A 21,167-nucleotide genomic window follows, 5' to 3' on the forward strand; every position below is an offset into this window, starting at 1 on the left:
TCAAGGAATATGGAGAACCAACTGGGGATTCTGCTCTAATTTCCAATCTTTACCTTCATGTAGTGTGCCCCAAATGACGACAGGCTGCAATATGGGACTTAACTAACCAAATTGCACTTGGTTAGTTAAGTTCCAAGTACCACAACAAATATGATGTTCAACATGACAAAATTTCATGCCAGCTAGGATACTGCTCAGTTAAACAAGGTCCCCTGCTGTTTTCACCAAGGAACCAGGACAAATAGTGAAAAGTTAGCTAGCAGAACAAACCCAACATCAGAAGAACTAGAGAAGTACTATGTGGAAGTGATTGGTGTTACTGAGACAAAAGAAGACTAACACAGGCGAGATCCCATAAATAATAAATATAGGATGTTATATTTGGGTAATAGTCATAGCAAACACAAAGAAATAGGCTAGTAGGCAAATTTCAAACTGGGGAATTGGACCACAAAACTTCTTTCTGCCTATAGTCCCACAGAACACTCTACTAAACAGTGGAGGAATTTTCTGAATTATTAGAGAAAGAAACTGACATAAATAAAACGAAAAAGATGATCTAAACAGCAAGGTAAGAAATGAACTCAAGTGATACAGAAATGTTTTGGGAAAACTTGGAGAAAAGCACAAAGCTAACAATAATGGTAAGTACCTGATGAATTTCAGGAGGGTCCAGTCATCATTATACCATGTTTCAACATAAAGATGTACACAGATTTACATAAAGAGAAGACTAGGAAAAAAAAAGGAAAGCCTTACTGATGCTGTTACTGCTCATAGTTATCTCTTCGTGCTAGTTCAGAATACAAGAATATACAGGTGATATGAAACTAGAAGTGAACTAGGGAATTTTGAAAACAAAAACCTAACCATGAAGGACTTAGTGGAAAAATGAAGTTATTTGCAAGGATAGAAAAACCAACACTCCATGGTGAACACTAGAAATTAGAAGAGGCTGTGGAATATGAAGCATAACAAAAGTTCCTAGCAAGTAAGTCAACAGATGCCTGATAATATAGACAAAGATGTAAGAGAGCTAAGTTGTGAGTAAAAGTAGCTAAACAAGTCATGGGAAGACAAATATCATAAAGGAGCTAAAATGTTCTGCAGTCTATCAATGGAGAAGAAATTACTGTGAAAGGAATCAGAGATGAAAAAGCAGATACAAGGGGGTTCTGAAAAGTTCTCAGCCTAACAATGAAAAAAACGAATTTATAATTTCAAAATTATTTTTATTTTTCAACATAATCTCCCTTAAGACTAAAACATTTATTCCAGCAATGCTCCAGCGCCATCCTGTAGTGGTTCTCAGTAAGATCTGCAAAATATCTGTCTATAGCTGCAATAACCTCTTGATTCGAAGAAAAACACTGACCAGCAAGGAAGAGTTTTAGTTTTGGGAAGAGACAGAAGTCAGAGGGAGCCAAATCTGGGGAAAAGGTTGGATATTCCAACAATTCATAGTGCAGATCCCTTAATTTTCCCGCTGCCAAAACACCTTTCTGAGAAGGTGCGTTATCCTGATGAAAGATAATTTTTCTTCTTCTGCAAACAGGGTCTTTTCTCACGAACTTTTTCATCTAGTCTGGTTAACAGATTGGAATAATATTTCCCAGTTATTGTTTTACCCTTTTCAAGATAATTAATAAACAAAATGCTTTTAGCATCCCAAAACACAGATACCATGACCTTTCCTGCTGATGGAATTGACAATGTCTTCTTTGGCACTGAACAACCGGCTTCTGTCCACTGTTTTGATTCTGGTGTGTAATGGTGAATCTAAGGCTCATCCATAGTAATAAATCGATGCACAAAATCAGATTTATTCTTGTTAAAAAGGCTCCAAGCACTGTTCAGAGATTTTCATGCAAGTGCGTTTTTGAGTGAGCAAGCGCAGCACCTATCTTGCGCCAAGCCTTTTCATTTGCAATTCTTCATGCAAAATATACACATTCTTTGAAATGCCTATAGTCTCAGCAATTTCATGCACTTTGACTCGTTGGTCATCCAATAACATATCGTGCACTTGATCAATGATTTCTGGTGTTGTTAAACTTTTTGGACATCCTTCACGTGGATCATCTTCAAGGCTGGTACGGCCACATTTAAACTCGGCAGCCCATTTCTTAATTGTCGAAAACGAAGGAGAAGAGTGCCCATAAACTTTTATGAACTTCGAATGAATTTCTTTTATCGTTAAACCTTCTTTTAAGAATTTTATAACTGCATGATACTCAATTTTATCCATTTTTTCAAGGGATCCAGACAACACTTTTGCTTCAGACAACTGTATAAAACAAACTACTTGATAGAATGACTTGCAATTACACATGGATGCTTATGACAGATGTACCAACTTATATATGTTGGTACATATACTTATATGTAGCAACCGATAGTGTTGCCACCTATGGTCGAGGCTGAGAACTTTTCAGACCACCCTCATATAAAAGCTGAAGATAAATATATTCTGGATATCAAGAGTAATCACTCTGAAAGATTGTTAAGTGTAACAGGCAATGGCATAAAATATTCAAGCAGAATGCAATCAGGAGAACACATCAGTACTTGAGGTAGAAAAAGGACATCAGAAGACTGAAATGTGGAAAGGAAGCTGCAGTAGAAGATATTTGACCAGAAATATGCTAAAATATGAAGATATTTTATCTTCATATTCATACAAGAAGAAGTTTTAATGTAGCTACATTCCACAATTCAGAAGTCCTGGTCAGAAGGTTAAATTCCAGATGATCAGCTCTCATAGTACTCCATCTATAAAAAAAAAACTAAATGCAAGAATTACAGGAATTTCATCTACTGAGTGTTCTAAGCAAGATTTATCCAAGCATACTCGAGAAGTTAAGAAAAATTGTGGAAGGAAAACAGAAAGAAAACGTTTTTTTCTTTATGACAAATAGTTGAAAAATCAAAGGAATATAATGAGGATCAGTACTAAAATTTTACAGATCTGGCTTTTCAACACATAAATTATACCTAAGTTGTAAATCAGCAGTTAGAACTGAAGGAAATACAAGAAGATGAATTGAAGTAAAATTGTGTAAGACAAGGATGCACAGTATTTCCATTCTTATTCATCTGTAAGGGTCACATAATGGGAAAAGTGCCATTAAACCATACCAGAACTGGGGATGTCAAACTTAGCTCTTTGTTTTACCTTTTGTTTTAGGAGTACACCAATGATGATGTACTCCTAAACAAATCATGCAAGTCTCCATGATTCTTTAAGTAAACTGAACACTGGAATGAAAATTAGCAATAAAAAGACCAAAACTATGAAAATAGGCAGTAACACCTGCATTCTTAATGGAACAGTTTGGCTATTTAGGCACAATTTTCAGTAAAGATGGCAAATTAAATATGGAATAAACAATGGAATAAGCAAAGATGGTAAGGAGCAAGTTGAATGAATTTATAGTTGACTCTCACTACACAAACATCATTATAAGAAACTACAATCAAATTTCCACAAGCACAATGCTGTTATAAAGAAAATTCACTACAGCAATCTTGGAGAGATTGACAAACTATTCTTGTGGTCCCTACAAGTTTTATTTATTAAGAGTTGACTGTATATGGAATAAGACACAAATTAGCCAAAAACACTAAACTAACAGTATAGAAGAGAGTGAATTTTAACTCGTGGATCTTGGAATTCAGTTGAAAATAATAATTATCAGACTAGAGACCAAAATAAGAGTTCTAAAAAAAAAATTAGGAGATCAATATATATCATTTGTGTGCATCATTCTAGTCCAGTTTGTCTGTTTGTGAGAATGAAAAAGATTTTTTTTTTTTTTTGGGAGAGGGGGGAAATGTTGCTTCTGACATCAGCTAACTCCTTTCTTTAAAAAAAGCAGGTCTTTCAAATCAAAGACCATCACTGATAGCCAGTTCTAGAGGATCTTTAAAGAGATTAACATTAATATTACTCACATAAAGAACCAAATTTTCAATATCTCCTATTTTAACATGACAATAATTTCCTTTTAAACAATGCAATCAGTATATAAGAAATGATCAAAAATGTGACCAGAAAAGCAAGGCAAACATACAATTTGACTTTTTTTTTTTCAACTTCCACTGCATTCTATAAAGGGTTTGAAAGAGCAAATATATGTGCATTAATTTAAGATTTAAACTTGATTTCTGATTAACTTCTCATTTATCAACTAACATTTCTGAAGTAATAATTAAGGTTTTAGAAAATTCAGAAGTGGGTACATTCCTACACCAAGAATTTTGAAAACAATAACATAAGATATAAAGGAACAGTTTGTCTGTCCTGTAACTCCTCCTCCCCACCACTTTAGCTAACTTTTACATGGAAATGTAAAATGTTATTTTACATTTCCATGTAAATGTAAAATTACATGGAAATGCCAATGAGTATTAGATTCATCATCATCAAATTCCTGACACATGTACCCTCAAGGGGTGTACAGGATATGATAGTACTACATGAAAAACTTACATCATTACTAACTTCCTATCTACAATTTTCCTCCAAATCAGTCTGTTACTTGTCAAGACTCCAACATTATCAGATCTTATATTTCTATCATCTAAGGCATTTTGTAGTGTATCAATCCACCTATATCTTGGTCTTCCTCTGGGTCGTTTTCCTGTCAACCTGGCAGAGAAAGAATACTTCTTTTGCTAATCTTTCCTCGCCCATTTTGTTTAAGTGACCATACCACCTGAGATTAGCTCTGCTAACGCATTCCTGGATGCTGACAATGTCAAGTTCTTTCCTAATATCTTCGTTTTTAATATGATATTGCCATTGATGCCATCTGTTCACGCTTCTAATCTTTCTCAGGAATCTCATATCTGTGGTCTCTAGTCTTTGGTCAAGTGTTTTACTTCTCACCCAGCTCTCAGATCCATAAGTTAAAACTGGTTTGAACACTGTCTTGTATACAGCTAATTTAGTGTTCCAACTAATTTCATTCTTATCCCATATGAATTTATTCAATTGACTGCCTACCATACCAGCTTTGTTGATTCTGTTGTCTATTTCCATATTTAATTTACCATCTTCAGTAAAAATCGTGCCTAAGTAGCTGAAATGTTTTACATGTTCCACAGGTTCTCCATTCACAACACAGTTGACATTTTCAACGATTCTGCCTATTTTCATTGTCTTTGTCTTTTTATTGCTGACCTTCATACCATATCTATTACAACAGTTATTCAATTTAGTCAGGGAATCTTGCAAACTTATAGTGGATTTATTTAGAAGTATAACATCGTCCACATAAAGCAGAGCAGACATTAACATCTCCATTCTGATATCATGTTTAATACCACTTTCCTTCATAATGTGATCCATATAGATAATGAATAACAGAGGGGATAATGTACATCCTTGTCTCACACCAGATTTAACATTAAACCATCTCCATGTTCCTTCAATTCTAACTGCTGACTTACAACTCAAATAAAGACTAAGTATTGCTTGATATAATGCCCCATTAACACCATATAACTGTAGCTATTGAATAGCTTCTCTCTTGGCACCTTGTCATATGCCTTTTCCAGATCGGCAAAACTTAAATACAGATCTTTGTTATATTCCCATGCTTTCTCAACTATTTGTAGTAAAGTGAAGATCTGATCCTGACAGCCTCTATTTGGCCTGAATCCAGCTTGTTCTTCACCAAGCTTTTCTTCCACAATTCTTCTCAACCTTTTCTCAAGTATACTTGCATAGATCTTGCCAGGAACACTCAGTAGGGAAATACCTCTGTAATTCTCACATTCAGTTTTATTTCCCTTTTTATATATTGGTACTATGAGAGCTCTACTCCAATCATTGGGAATTCGTTCCTCTGTCCAGACTTTCTGAACTATGCAGTGCAGCCACTGTAAGACTTTTATACCCACCATACTTACAAATGATCAGGATCTGTAATCATGCACTTCAAGCATTACATATTGACTGACTCAATTGGAAAGGCACCAGTCTTTACATCAATGTTGTATCAAAATATGGTACCAAAGTTTGGTATGATGTATGACTCATCTGCAATCCATATAGCATCCAGGAATAGAACAGCAGGATGGCTGAACTACAAAAACCAGCAAACACAGAAAACCTTCACAATAAAACAGAGCCTAACAATAGCTAGTAATTGATGGAGAATTATTTTTAAATTTTGGTCTTCCTCTTTTTCTTTCCCTCACCACTGGTTAGAATGAGTCAACAGTTAATAGATCAGTGATGCTGCAGCTTATTACAGTGTATTGTGACCTTGTGATGACCTGGAGAAAAAAGGTTAAAAAATTTTTTCCTAGTTTGAAGATTGCTCTAACACAGAAGTTTGTCTCTATAATTTCTATACAATGAACAATATTCTATACATAGAAGAAATAAGTCTTAATGACTGTTATTGTAGTTTTCCACTGGTTCAGGATTAAAGAGTATGAGTTTTGAACAGCATAAAAATAAGCAACTGAAAAGAGAAATATAAATAAAAGTTTTACAAAGAATCAAAGCCTAGCATCTTTCAGTGGAAAACTGTGGACTCAAATATATAAATTTTTTAGAGAAAAAAAAGAACCAAAGCTTAGAGACCTAATAGCAAAATTGGAGGAAACATTAATTCAGCCAAGAAGGTATGTGGTAAAGTTGTCTGAAAAGATAAAAAATCATGACTTGTGAATTGGGAGGTAGCCCTAGGGAGAATAAAACATAAAAAGCATGATTATTGGCAAGTAAGTAAGCAGGTGTCCTGACAATGCAGATGAGTATGAAAGCAAGGTTATATGTAAGATAGGTAAATAAAGTCATGAAAAGACTTGAAAAGTAAAGATTCTGAAAGTGATAACGTTTCAGAGGATACTGAAAATAGCAGAAATGTTCAAGTGAAAGTACATATATCAGTAAGGTAGAAGAGGCAATAAGAAACCTGAAACAAGGACAGGCACCTGGAGTAAACTATATTCAAGCAAAAAATGGGTCAAATATGACACTAGTAAAGTTTTACAGTTGGTACACATCATTCAGATGGCTGACAGGAATCGAGATATCTCCAGTATCTATCTAAAAAAGAGAAAATGTGAGAATTGCAGGAGAATTTTGCTATTGAGTGTTCTAGGTCAGATTTATGCAGGCATGTTTGTGCAGGTAAAAAAAACTGTGGAAGAGAAACTTTGGAAAGAAAATGCTAGATGCAGGACAAACAGAAATTGTCAGGATATGAACTGAGGATAGAAAACTACCTCCCACAATATAGTGAATGGCCAAAGAAGCTGCTGCTGACCCAACTGCAAAAAGATAGGATAATAATTTGAAGAGAGTATTTGTGCCAGAACCAATTAAGTGTCCTAGATATGTCAGACGAGTTTCTCGAAACTTTTCAATGGCTTGTGTCCAAAGGTGGATGGCAAGAATGAGATCATATGTGCACTGAGTAGTGAAGTCTGTATTTCAGGTTGCTAATTAGCTGAGAGATCTCCATGCAGGTACAAAGTAAGCTCATGATTTTTTTTAGAGAAATGAAGTAAGAGCAACTGGGCTACAGTTCAAATGGCCTGATTTTATATTTTTTTTGAATGGGATGAATATAGTCTCGTTTCCATGTTATGGGATCAATGCAAGTCATGCAGGAAAGGCTGAAAAAAAAAAAAAAAGTGATTACATATATATAAGTTAATTCCAAAGTAGTTGATAACACAACAACACGAATACCACCAGGAATAAATGGCAGCCAAACTATTCAAGGACGATTTCTTTTTGATGAAAGACTAAGGAATGCACAAAGGTCAGCTGTTCTTATGTGAAGTAACTTGTCAAAGTAATGTATGCAGGGGTTGAAGAATGATGCTAGTGAGCTGTATTCTAGCAGCTAGCTGCATCTTGTGTGCATACTGATTAGAAGAAGTCAAGGAATTATGGATGCTAGCTTGGTTTTGAGTAATATATAAAAATAAAAAAGCATAAAGTAGAAACACAGTGTAAAGTGATTACTGATAAAGCAGATTTTTATATCTGTATAAGATATAATAAAATTTATGTTAAGGAAGCATATACCGGTGTCAAAATTTAAAACTGATCTCCTTTGTATATGGTAGGTTTTCTACTGATGTGAAACGTTATGAAATGGTACTTTCAGATTAGGTTCACCATTACATGATAGATCTAGTCAGTTATTTCCCAAAGTACAGGTCTGCTGTTACATGTCAGATTATGAACACCAGTAATATTCCACAAATCTAGATTTGATGTCCTTTTTTTTTTTTGAATCCTAAATATCACTACAATGATTTTGAATATGACAAAACAACTAATGTAATATTGGCAGCTACAATATTTTTCAAAAATATCAGTTATATTTTGGTTAAAAAAGTTCCTTTGATAGTTCTATATTAAATACACAATTATATAAATATGATACAACATATTACCAATGACACGTTCTCCTAAACCACCTAATTCTAAATAAGCATTATTAAAAGCCTCTTTCATTTCATCATCAAGAACCTTCTCCTTGCCATTAATGAAAATAGTTGAACATCTATCGAGAACACGTTCTGGAGCACCTTTCATGCATAGCAAATAACTTGGATTATTAGGATCTTCTGTTTCATGTATAGTCACCTGCAATGAATTATTAAGAAGCGAGTTATTGAAGAACTAATTACACATTAGCAAAACTAATATAAAAATATAATAATAAATAAATAAACTCTAAATTGCAAAGTTACATAAAACAAGCATAAAAATGATCTGAATTGGAGGGAAGGCAGTGGCTGACTACTTAACAAGTCACTGTTTAAAACAGAAAAATCAACAAATCTGAAAACAAACCCCAACTCAACATCACCAGAGTTAAAGATCGGTACTATCAACGTAAGAAGCCTGAATGGCAAAGAAATGGAGCTAGCTGAGGAATTAGATAAGTACCAGATCGACATAATAGGGGTGACTGAAACAAAAAAGACCAAAACTGGTGAGATCTTTCTGAGCAATAAATACAAAATGTTATATTCAGGCAATAACAATCAAGGAAAAGAAGGAGTAGCCATAGTATTCAACACAAAATACGAGGCTAATCTTCTTGAATGGCAGTCAGTCTCAAGTAGAGTAATGTGGGCAAATATGAGAATGGGGAACTGGACAATGAGACTTATTTGTGCCTATGGTCCCACAGAAGGTTCTACTAAGGTAGAAGTGGAGGAATTTTTTGAGGCTTTAGAAAAAGCAACTGACACAATGAAAAAGGAAAAGTTGGTCCTTGTTGGGGATCTAAATAGTAGAGTAGGAAATGATTGTGAGACATACAAAAATATTTTGGGAAAATTTGGAGAAAAGAGCAAAGCTAATAATAATGGCAAATATCTGTTGGATTTCTGCTCAGGACATGGACTGGTTATTACTAACACCATGTTCCAACATAAAAATGTGCACAAATTCACATGGAGAGAAGAGGCTAGGAATAAGAAAAGTCTCATTGACTATGTTATTGTTGATAGTGATGTTTTCTCCCTGGTGCAGGACACCAGAGTGTACAGAGGATTTGAAATTGGAAGTGATCACTATTTAGTCTTGAGCAGGATAAAATTGAATTTCATATTGAAAAGAATAACATGTAAGAAAGTTTTAAAGCGAATAAAAGTTGAGCAGCTCTCAGATGTAAACTATAGACTAAAATACAGAAATATTATTGAAAAGAAAATGAAAGAGTTTGAGAACAGGAATCAAATCTTGGAGATTCAGTGGCAAACTCTGAAGGAAACATTGATTGATTCTGCCAGAGAGGCATGTGGTGAGGTTGTGTGCAAAGATAAAAAAATCAGAACTCCCTGGTGGACACAGGAAGTTAAAGAGGCAGTGAAGGAAAAGAAGAAAGCATATCAAAAGTTCCTGGCAAATAGGTCAGCTTTTACTCTTACAGAATACAGAGACAAATGTAAGAAAGCTAAACACTGTGTAAAACTAGCTAAACAAAAGTCATGGGAGGACTTTGGCAAGAATATAGAAAATAAATATCAAGAAGGTGGCAAAATATTCTGGAGGTTGTTGAAGAAGCTTAAGAATGGAGGAAAGGGTGCTATAAAAGGAATTAGAGATGATAAAGGTGACATGAAAACGGGAGAAAAAGATATCATTGAAGTATGGAGTAATTACTTTGAAAAACTGCTAAATGAAACAAGCAGTGATGACAGCACAGTGGTAAAAAACACTGACCAGGCATGCAGTCAGGAATACATATCCATACTTGAAGTAGAAAAAGCTATCCAAGGCTTGAAATGTGGAAAGGCAGCAGGAGTAGATGATATTCGACCAGAAATGCTGAAGTATGGTGGTATAAGAGTCTTACAGTGGCTGCACTGCATAGTTCAGAAAGCCTGGACAGAGGGACGAATTCCCGATGATTGGAGTAGAGCTCTCATAGTACCCATATATAAAAAGGGAAATAAAACTGAATGTGAGAATTACAGAGGTATTTCCCTACTGAGTGTTCCTGGCAAGATCTATGCAAGTATACTTGAGAAGCGGTTGAGAAGAATTGTGGAGGAAAGGCTTGGTGAAGAACAAGCTGGATTCAGGCCAAATAGAGGCTGTCATGATCAGATCTTCACTTTACGACAAATAGTCGAGAAAGCATGGGAATATAACAAAGATCTGTATTTAAGTTTTGTCGATTTGGAAAAGGCATATGACAAGGTGCCAAGAGAGAAGCTATTCAATACACTGCAGTTATATGGTGTCAATGGGGCATTATATCAAGCAATACTTAGTCTTTATTTGAGTTGTGAGTCAGCAGTTAGAATTGAAGGAAGTACAGGAAGATGGTTTAATGTTAAATCTGGTGTGAGACAAGGATGTACATTATCCCCTCTGTTATTCATTATCTATATGAATCACATTATGAAGGAAAGTGGTATTAAAAATGATATTAGAATTGGAGATGTTAATGTCAGCTCTTTGCTTTATGCAGACGATGCTATACTTCTAAATGAATCTGCTACAAGTCTGCAAGATTCTCTGACTAAATTGAATAGCTGTTGTAATAGATATGGTATGAAGGTCAGCAATAAAAAGACAAAGACAATGAAAATAGGCAGAATTATTGAAAATGTCAACTGTGTTGTGAATGGAGAACCTGTGGAACAAGTAAAACATTTCAGCTACTTAGGCACAATTTTTACTGAAGATGGTAAACTAAATATAGAAATAGACAACAGAATCAGCAAAGCTGGTATCGTGGGAAGTCAATTGAATAAATTCATATGGAATAAGAAAGAAATTAGTCGGAACACTAAATTAGCTGTATACAAGACTGTGTTCAAACCAATTTTAACTTATGGATGTGAGAGCTGGGTCAGAAGTAAAACACTTGACCAAAGACTAGAGACCGCAGATATGAGAGTCCTGAGAAAGATTAGAGGCATGAACAGATGGCATCAATGGCAATATCATATTAAAAATGAGGATATTAGGAAAGAACTTGACATTGTCAACATTCAGGAATGCGTTAGCAGAGCTAATCTCAGATGGTATGGTCACTTAAATAGAATGGGAGAGGAAGGATTAGCAAAACAAGTGTTCTCTGCCAGGTTGGCAGGAAAACGACCCAGAGGAAGACCAAGATATAGGTGGATTGATACGGTACAAAGTGCCTTAGACGATAGAAATATAAGATCTGATAATGTTGGAGTCTTGACAAGTAACAGACTGATTTGGAGGAAAATTGTAGATAGGAAGTTAGTAATGATGTAATTTTTTCATGTAGTACTGTCATATCCTGTACACCCCTTGAGGGTACATGGCAGGAATTTGATGATGATGATGATGATGAAATCCAAGAAGCATTGAAAATTAAAATCTCCAATGTTCTCTTGGCATCTTGTCATATGCCTTTTACAGGTCTACAAAACTTAAATACATCTTTGTTATATTCCCACGATTTCTCGATTATTTGTACTAAAGTGAAAATCTGATCCTGACAGCCTCTATTTGCCCTGAATCCAGCTTGTTCTTCACCAAACTTCCCTTCTACAATGATTCTCAAGTATACTTGCATAAAGTTTAACAGGAACACTCAACAGGGAATTACCTCTGTAATGCTCACATTCAGTTTTATTTCCTTTTTTGTATATAGGTATTATAAGAGCTCTACTCCAGTCATCTGGAATTCGTCCCTCTGTCAAGGGCTTCATATAAGATATCACTAGACACCAGTAGCGGTGGCCCCTCTACCTCGCAGGCACTTCTTCCAATCTCACTGGAAAGAGTTCCTTCCAGAAGTCTCTGATGGAAGAATATGTGGTAGGGTTGTAGATGCCTTTTCCATACATTAATAACAATTATTTATAAAAAAAAAAAAAAAAAAAAGGTGAATATTAAAATTTATAGATTCGTTAGTTTATTACCAGCAGTCTGCAAAACATTTACAAAAGTAATAAATAATAGAATAATGCAACACAACTCGAGTATGTATGATCAGAGGAGCAGGCAGGGTTTAGACAAAATAACGGTACTAGTGATCATATCCATAATCTTAGGCAAATTATAGAAAAGACAAATGAATATAATAAAGCTGTTTAAGACTTTAGACTCTGAAAAACATTTGACTCCAAAACTTCAGCTATCTTAGAATCGCTGTTAAACACGGAATAGAACATACACACAGAAACTTTGAAATACATATATAGTCATGCCACCTCTATTATTAAACTGCATACGAAAAATGGAAAAATTTGTGGAAAAAGTCAAAAAATAAAGGAATAAGACAGGGAGATACAATATCTCCAAAGTGAACTGGAAGAATTAAAATTGTTGGAAAGATTCTAACTCATCTGTATTTTGTTGATGATGCAGTTCTCTCGGTAGAAGATCTAGAAATAAATTAAGAGAATTAGTGCAAGTGTCGAGTTAAATTGGACTGAAGTTGAATATAATCCTGTGATGAGTCTTTTGACTCCATGGAGGTCTGGTGATAATAAACAAAACAAAAGTAATGATGAATGCCAATTTAATGCCCCAAAAAATTATACTGGACAATAGAGAAGTGGAGACAGTAGATGAGGATAGTTTGAAGAAAAAAGCGTTTGATCAGTGTAATTGCATATGGCAATGAAACCTGGAACCTAACTCAAAATATGATACACAAATTGAAGGTTACCCCAAGAAGAATGGAAAAGAATATGCATAGAGTGACATTTAAAGAAAGGATACCTTCCCAATTTGATAAGATCAAAACATAGGTGTACAGGATATCAGTTGTATTATGCATTCAAAATGATGATGAATTGGACACATTTCAAGATATAACAATGCAAGATGGCCTAATTTATTGACAGCATGGAGTGCTATGGATAGCAGTACACAAAAGGGAAGACCAAGGACGAGATGACAAGATGAAATTATTAGGATTGCTAGAATGCAATCAATGAGAAAATAGAATGGAATGGAGAAAAGTGTGAGAGATCTTCATCCAGCATCCAGGTTGAAGAAAAAAAAAATGATCTCACAGAATTCAAGGAGATGCATTTCAGATTTGCATACAAAATATATGTGATATTTGACCAGAAATGCTTAAATATGGAGGTATAAATGTTTTGCAGTGGCTACCCTGCATATTTCAGAAGGCCTGACCATAAGATTCAATTCCCAATGATTGGAGTAGAGCTCTCATAGTACACATCTATAAAAAAGGGAATAAAGCTGAATGTGAGAATTATAGAGGAATTAAGTGTTCTGGGTAAGATTTATGCAAGCACACTTGAAAAGAGGTTAGGAAAGCTTTTGGAAGAGAAACTTGGAGAAGAACAAGCAGGTTCAGGCCAAATAGAGGTTGCCAAGATCAGATATTCACTTTAAAACAAACAGTTGAGAAATTGTGGGAATATGACAAGAATCTATACTTAAGTTTTGTAGATCTGGAAAAGGCATACAAGGTACCCAGAGAAAAGCTTTTCAAAACACTTCAATTATATGGGGTGAATGGAACATTATACAGAGCAATACATAGTCTTCAACAGTTAGAATTGAAGGAAATAGGGGAAGATGGTTTGATGTAAAATCAGAGGTAAGACAAGGATGCACATTATGAAAGAAAGTGGCATTAGATCCTATATTAAAATTGGAGATGTCAAACTTCAGATCTTTGATTTTTTATACAGATGATGGTGGACTCCTAAAGATATCTACTGCAAGTCTTCAGGTGAAAACTGAATAACAGCTGTAACAAATATGGCATAAAAATCAACAATAAAAAGACCAGAACTATAAAAATAGGCAGGAGCATAGAAAACTTCAGCTGCATTCTGAATGGAAGACCCCTATGGTACAACTAAAATATTTCGGCTATTTAGGCACAGTTTTTAGTGAAGGTCATTATCATCATCATCACCATGCATATCAAGGATTTAGGCCTAGCATGGCCTGTTCTGGCCTTAGAAGTCATCGTTGAATCGTTTAAGAGGACGTCCTGGTTTTCTTTTTCCTAATAGCTTGTATTTTAAGGCTTGTTTTGGTAATCTTAATCTAAATTTAGTGAAGGCAGCAAGTTAAATCTGAAAATAGACAACAGAATAAGCAAAGCTGGTATGGTGGGTAACCAGCTGAACATATTTATATGGAATAAGAGAGAAATTGGCCAAAAACACTAAAGTAACAATATACAAGACAGTGTTCAAGCAGTTTTAAGTTATGGATCTGAGAGTTGGGTTAGAAAGAAAGCACTTGATCAAAGACTAGAGACCAATGATATCAGGGTTCTGAGAAAAATTACAGGAGTGAACAGATGGCAACAATAGCAGAATCATATTAAAAATGAAGATATTAGAAAGGACCTTGACATTATCAGCATTCAAGAATGCATCAGCAGAGCTAATCTAAGGTGGTATGGCCACTTAAATATAATGGGTGAGGCAAGGTTAGAAAAACAGGTGTTTGATGACAAGATAGCAGGAAAGAGACCTAGAGGAAGACCAAGGTCTAAGTAGATTGATTCAGTCAGAAGCAGCTTAGAAGCACGAAATGTTACATATGACAATATTGGAGTGATCACAAGTAATACTGATTTGGAGGAAAACTGTTGATAGGAGATTAATAATAACGTAAACTTAATCGTGTAGCAATAGTAACTTGAACACCCCTTGGAGGTACGTATCGGGAAATTGATGATGACATATGTGACTGACATTGTTCTTACTAGGCAGCGGCAATTCTGGTCAATTCTCAGCTTTATACTAGTTAAGTGCCAAATCAGGGGCGGCTCGTACATAGGCACTGCGGAACTGCAGCACCCCCAATTTTTCTCAATACATAAATATGTTAATTTATTTATATTTGCTTGTAATATTTAATTTTATCATCAACAATCCTATACAATTCTCTTATTTTGTATAAAAAATAATAAAAATCTATCTTGTAGCACTTAGGAGAGCGAAAGAAGGTAGCAGCACTGTGTTTACCACAGTGTCATATTGCTATGCATGCAAGCATATGTACGTCATAGTGAGATGCGAGCTATTTGCTTAATGCAGCACTGTCCGTCTCGCAGTTCCACTGTTGTTTATATGCAGTTTGTGCAAGTAATAGAGTGTTCATAGTGCTTCTTGTGTTTACTCCGTCTCTTTAAATATTTGGACATTACAATTAAAGGATTTAATTGTAATGTCCAAAAGTTGTAAATCCATTCCTTTAATTACAATTAAAGGAATGGATTTTATTTTTAAGTAATTTTGAATTATACCAAACTGTATAATTTTATCGATAATAAACAATATTTTTTCATGCTTAATTTTTTAAAAATTTTTACCATAATTTTGATATTTTATCCAAACACGTATACACTGTACTTACAGTGTGTATGTATATTTCAAAAGTTGCAGCACCCCCACGATTTCAAGCCACGAGCTGCCACTGACCCAAACTTTTTGAATATACCAAAACTATATTATATCCATCCTTAAAATATACTTACATGATATTTATTAGTTGAATTGAAAGGAATCTCACAAACTTTTGGATTTCTTTCACGATATGCTGCAACATTAGTAATAGCCAATTCCATGCATTTAAGAATAGCAGACTCAGAAGCATCGCCAGTGCATTCTCTAGATAACAAAAAAATGCATGTAAATAAAAACAAATAAAAGAATAATATTCATTTTTATAAAAACAAGTATTGAAATCTGAGATAATCATTAAAAGATATACAAACTAAGATTCAAAATATCCAATTAAAACCAAAACAAACTTTTCAGTTTTGTATTTTATGTATTTTCAGTTTTGGGTTCATTTCATTATGCTTAGTAATAAGCCCAAAGGTTACATTTTCAACATCTAACCAGCCAAAACTACATATTAAAAGAAAGGATGATAAACATCCACTGCTGTTTTACAGTCAAGTTGATTAGGGTCTGGCATAGAGCATGCTCAGCATATTACCATTCTACAGCCAACCTTCTACCCCTTATTGGATGACCAGATTTTTCTCTGCTCACTACATGCCATGGTAGACAGTTTGCTTTAATATTGTAATACTGTGAGTCCATAACTCAAGTTAAAACTTCTTCATTTTTGTAGAATTTTCACCTAAGATTTCCATAACCAATGTCCTAAACTCGTCTCTTTGCTATTCTTCTGGGAACCAGGTGAACTTCAATACTGCCAAAAACAGTTCTAATGTCTTGTAAGAAAGATCTTGCATGAATTCTCCTTACTTGTTATATCCAGATCTCCAAACAGTCAAATCTCTCTCTCTTCTTAGGTTGACTTACACCTCACCTTTCCTGACACAAACAAACATCTCTGCCTTCTTCAATCTGGTCTCCAAGAAAACTTGTACTTTTTCCAGTTTAGCCTAGTACTTTTGCTTGTACAACTTCTATACTGTATAAATCCCAAATCCATCAAAAATATGGAACTATTGGGGTACACCCAAAATATCTCTAAAGATACTATAAAGAGGATAATCCGATTAATCAGTGACCCCCTTTTCACAGATTGATTCCAATCACACTCACTGATATCTGGTTTCTTTTCTATGCCTCTTTCACAGGCACTTTCATGGATAATGCTCAACAGAACTGGCTACCTTCATTCCTCCTCTTTCTTCTAAAACTATAATAACAAGAGCAGCCACCAGTTAATATCCATTTATTGGCCAGCTTCAAACTCACCAAAAAAACCAATTTCTCTTCTTCCTCTTTCATTATCTTTGTTCTTTGGATTCTCCCTCATTATACTTTTCAAAGACTACAGCCTTAGCTCTTCAAGAAACAGATTGTACTCCTAATTTCTTCTTATCCACATGGCACTGATATGCTGTAGGTCTTTCTACCTTTGGAAGTGTGGAGTGATATTAAAAAAAAATCAGTGGTAAAATAACATTCATTTTGAAATTGATAATGTTTCAAAAGTGACCAAACATTTATAAGGATATAATTTCAGCACAAGAGATGCCTAATGATGCTGTATTCTGTCCAGAAATGCATGTTATTTACCTTTTTTTTTTTTTTAACCAATACTTCTGATTGCAAGTTTCAATCAAAATCATAAATAAAAGGCAACAGACTTATAGCTTTTAGTCTTAAGTAGTGTACCACCAAAGCAACTCACTATACCAGGGGTGGGCAACCTTTTTAAATGTGCGTGCCAGAATTGTCAAATCTTAAATGGAATTTTTTTTTTTTTTTACATGCCAACCGAAATTTTGCAGAACATATTATTATTTGGTGCCTTTTCACTATTGGGAGAATCTTTTCAAATAAGCAAAAATCACACTAGAGCAGTAAAATAAAATAATATTGTAAAAGTGATTATTGTAAGTCATGCAAGATTGAATGAATGTAAAAATTAGTGACGGAGTTTTTACTTAAAAGTCTTTCTATCCTGTTGATAGCGTGAATATTTTTTATGTTCCTTTAAGTGTAATTCTAGCTGCCACATACAGCCAAACAATTTAAAGGCACAGTTTTTAACATCAGGAAAACAGTAAAAAAATAATTCTGAATTTTTCTGTTTTTTCATAAAGATCAATTAGTAAGTTTTTTTCCAAGTTTTTCCAATATATTACAGTGCACAATCTCATAATTGTTTTACTTGACTAAAGCACAATAAAAGAAAATAAAATTAAAGATATTCTTTTATTAATTCTTAATCTCTTACAAGTAATAGATAAAAATTACAGATAAAATAAAATGTTATTTTACCTACATTATATATTAAACAGAAGTTAATCTTTAGCATTTTTTTAGCAGAAAACATCAAATTAAAACTAGAGAAAGAAAAATAGTGGACGTTTTATTTATTTAGCATCAATGAAACTTCTGCTGCTGCATTACTGATGACAGATAATTTATATCAAGTTTATATTTTGTAATCTTTAGCGATATCATGCACTACTAGTTTCATCTGTAAGACTATTCTTATTACGAGAATTAACAAAGTTCATCACCGAGAGCAATGATTCACAAGAATATGTAGATGCAAAATGGATAGTAATGCTGTTGCGAGGGTATTTAAACATACAAAAGTTTCTGGAATAGTATTCCAAGTCCTTAGTACTTTGTTTTCCACACTTCTCTCTGTTACTCCTCTCTTTAATCACTCCTTTACAATATTTTCCAAGTCAACAAATTCCTGCCTCCAAATTAAGATACTTTGAAAATCAATCAACTGCATTTCAAAAGCATCCATATTTATCCATAAAAACATCTGCAAGTTTAATTCATCCAGTTTAATAGTGTCTGGAAACTTAAAGAATTTTGCAGTCTCTTCTAATTCTCTGAACTTAACAAATCTTAGAACTGCTCAACAGTTGACACGATGACATTTAAAAATAGCTTTTGAAGACATTGGCAGTCTGTTTTCTCATCCTGTTGGAGATCATTAATGTATTTCTTTAGGTTTGGAAAATATTTATAATGTCATACATTTCTTTATAAGACATTTGTTGATTAGTCAAAAAGAGATTTATCTCATCCAGGCATTCAACAAATCGTTTCAGAAGAGCACCTCGACTAAGCCAATGAACACTGTTGTACATTACATTATTACTCCTTTGTACACCGAATCCACCTCATTGAATAGATGCTGAAATTTTTTTTTTTATTCAAAGCATGTGCAGAAATGTAATTAACAACCTTGGATACTGTTTGCATCACTTCTGGAAGTTCCTTTAGGCCAGCATTTGCACATAAAGTCTCCTGTTGTATGATGCAATGAAAACATCAGTGGATGACCAACATGTTTTGAAAACAGATTTACAAATCCTGCTTCCTTACCAATCATGCTGGGTGCACCATCTGTTGTGATGGATACCACTTTGGAAATATCAATTTGCCGAATAGACAATTCATTCTTAAATGCTTTACATATTTTAACCCTAGTGGTAAGCTCAGGTAGTGTGACAAAGTTAATCATCTCTTCGCATACTTCGTCAATCCTACAAAATCAAGCAAAGATTGCTAGCCTAACTGATAATGTAATGTCTGTGCACTCATCAACACAAATAGAAAAGAACTTACATGAAACCAAATCTTTTGTTAATTGTTCTGCCATATTCCTTTCTAACTTAATTATCATATCCGTAACTGTTTTTCGACTCACAGACAAATCTTTAATGCAGTGAATAATTTTTCCTTTTCTGAAAGACTGTCAAAAAGGAAAGGAGCACATTCTAGCCATGTTTCTTTAATATACTCCCCATCACTGAGTGGTTTTCCATGTTGGGCAATAACTTTTGAAACCTCAAAACTAGCTACAACTGAATTGAAACTAGGCCTACCTGAAATAAATTTCATCAAACTATCGAACTGTTTCTTTCTTTCTTTCTTTTCTTTTTTTGTCTTGCTCAGTCAATGAGAAATTAATTCTCTTTGTTCTTGCTCACTTTTATTGCTTAAGTTCTTATGAACAGTGTCAAAAGGTCTCTTTACATTAGAAGCCTTACAAACAACTGATTCAGAACATAAAATGCATAACGCTTTAATATCTTTCTTAATCATACCAAATTTTTCAGTCCAGTATTCTTAAAATTCTCTAATATCCTCTTCATTCGAATGTCTCTTTGTTGATGGTTTTGACATTAAATTGACAATAAATACTTCCACTCCATATTTTAATGACTTACGATTTAATTAACTGGAAGACAGATAAACAACTGAATTCCATGCAGTTTCAGATGAGAGCTCTTACTGGAACTTCAGAAAAACTTAAAGCACAATTAGAAAAAGAATTAGTTGAATGTGAACATAAATAAACTCAGAAAGATAAAGAAATTGATAATTTAAAAAAGGCTTTTGAGGAAAAGTGCAGTGAAACTGTAAATCTTCAAGAAAAATGTTCTCATCTTGAGCAGAGTCTTCATCAGAATCAAGAAGACATAAGGATACTTACCAAAGAAAAAATTATTCTTGCAGAAACAAGAAAGACACTGGCCTGCAAAGATAAAAGAGTTGTCATTCCATTTGGCCCCAAGGATTTGAAGGAAATAAATTAACTATGGAAAGGGTACAAAGGTTTCAGGACTGTACAATGTTAGTTATGAGGATCAGCTGAGGGAATATGGACTGCAGAGTTTGGTGGATAAAAGATGGAGAGGTGATATGATTGAGACTTTTAAACTGTTGAGAAGTGGTTACAGGGTTGACACTGGGGAGATCTTTCGCTTGGTTGAACAGTGGGAAGGAGTGATGACAAGGGACCATCCCTGGAAGTTATGAAAGGAAGCTGTGAGCAAGAGGGTGAGGAGTAGTTTCTTTGCATGGAGGGTGGTTGAACCATGGAATGCATTGCCTGATAGTGGTGAGAGCGACAATGGTCAATGAGTTTAAGGAGTGGTATGATAGACTTTGTGTTTCCTACACAAGGTCTAGGACCTCCTACAGTGAGTCTTTTGACTCCATGGAGGTCTAAATAATAATAATAATAATTAAATCTAAATCCTCATATATACACACTTTAGAAAACCGATAAATTCTTTATGAAACACGAAAAAAATAATAACAATAAAATGATGGCAAATGAGTCATGGCACATCTGACTGCCTGGCGAATGGTGCAACAACTGAACAGGACAAAACTTGTACGTCAGTACATCACAGAGATAGATCGCTTGGAAATAGGATGTTTGTTTCATTTTCTTATTACTTATTATTACTAAAACAGTTGATATTGTTTGT

General features: G+C 34.3%; 1 protein-coding gene across 1 annotated transcript in view; it reads right to left on the bottom strand.

Moving 5' to 3' along the window:
• Nucleotides 1-21,167, bottom strand: part of LOC150093890 (sodium/potassium-transporting ATPase subunit alpha-like) — a 315,026-nt gene that overhangs the window by 156,078 nt on the left and 137,781 nt on the right. The window contains exons 9-10 of the mRNA XM_090412547.1: nucleotides 15,963-16,095; nucleotides 8,431-8,623 (exon numbers count right to left, since the gene is read on the bottom strand). Of these exons, the coding sequence (XP_090268673.1) occupies nucleotides 8,431-8,623; nucleotides 15,963-16,095 (326 nt within the window). The remainder of the gene's footprint in view (nucleotides 1-8,430; nucleotides 8,624-15,962; nucleotides 16,096-21,167) is intronic.

This window comes from Typopeltis vanoorti, chromosome 23 (assembly GCF_054136105.1).
Source record: "Typopeltis vanoorti isolate ZY-2024b chromosome 23, IOZ_Tvanoo_1.0, whole genome shotgun sequence".
Taxonomy (NCBI): Eukaryota; Metazoa; Arthropoda; class Arachnida; order Uropygi; family Thelyphonidae; genus Typopeltis; species Typopeltis vanoorti.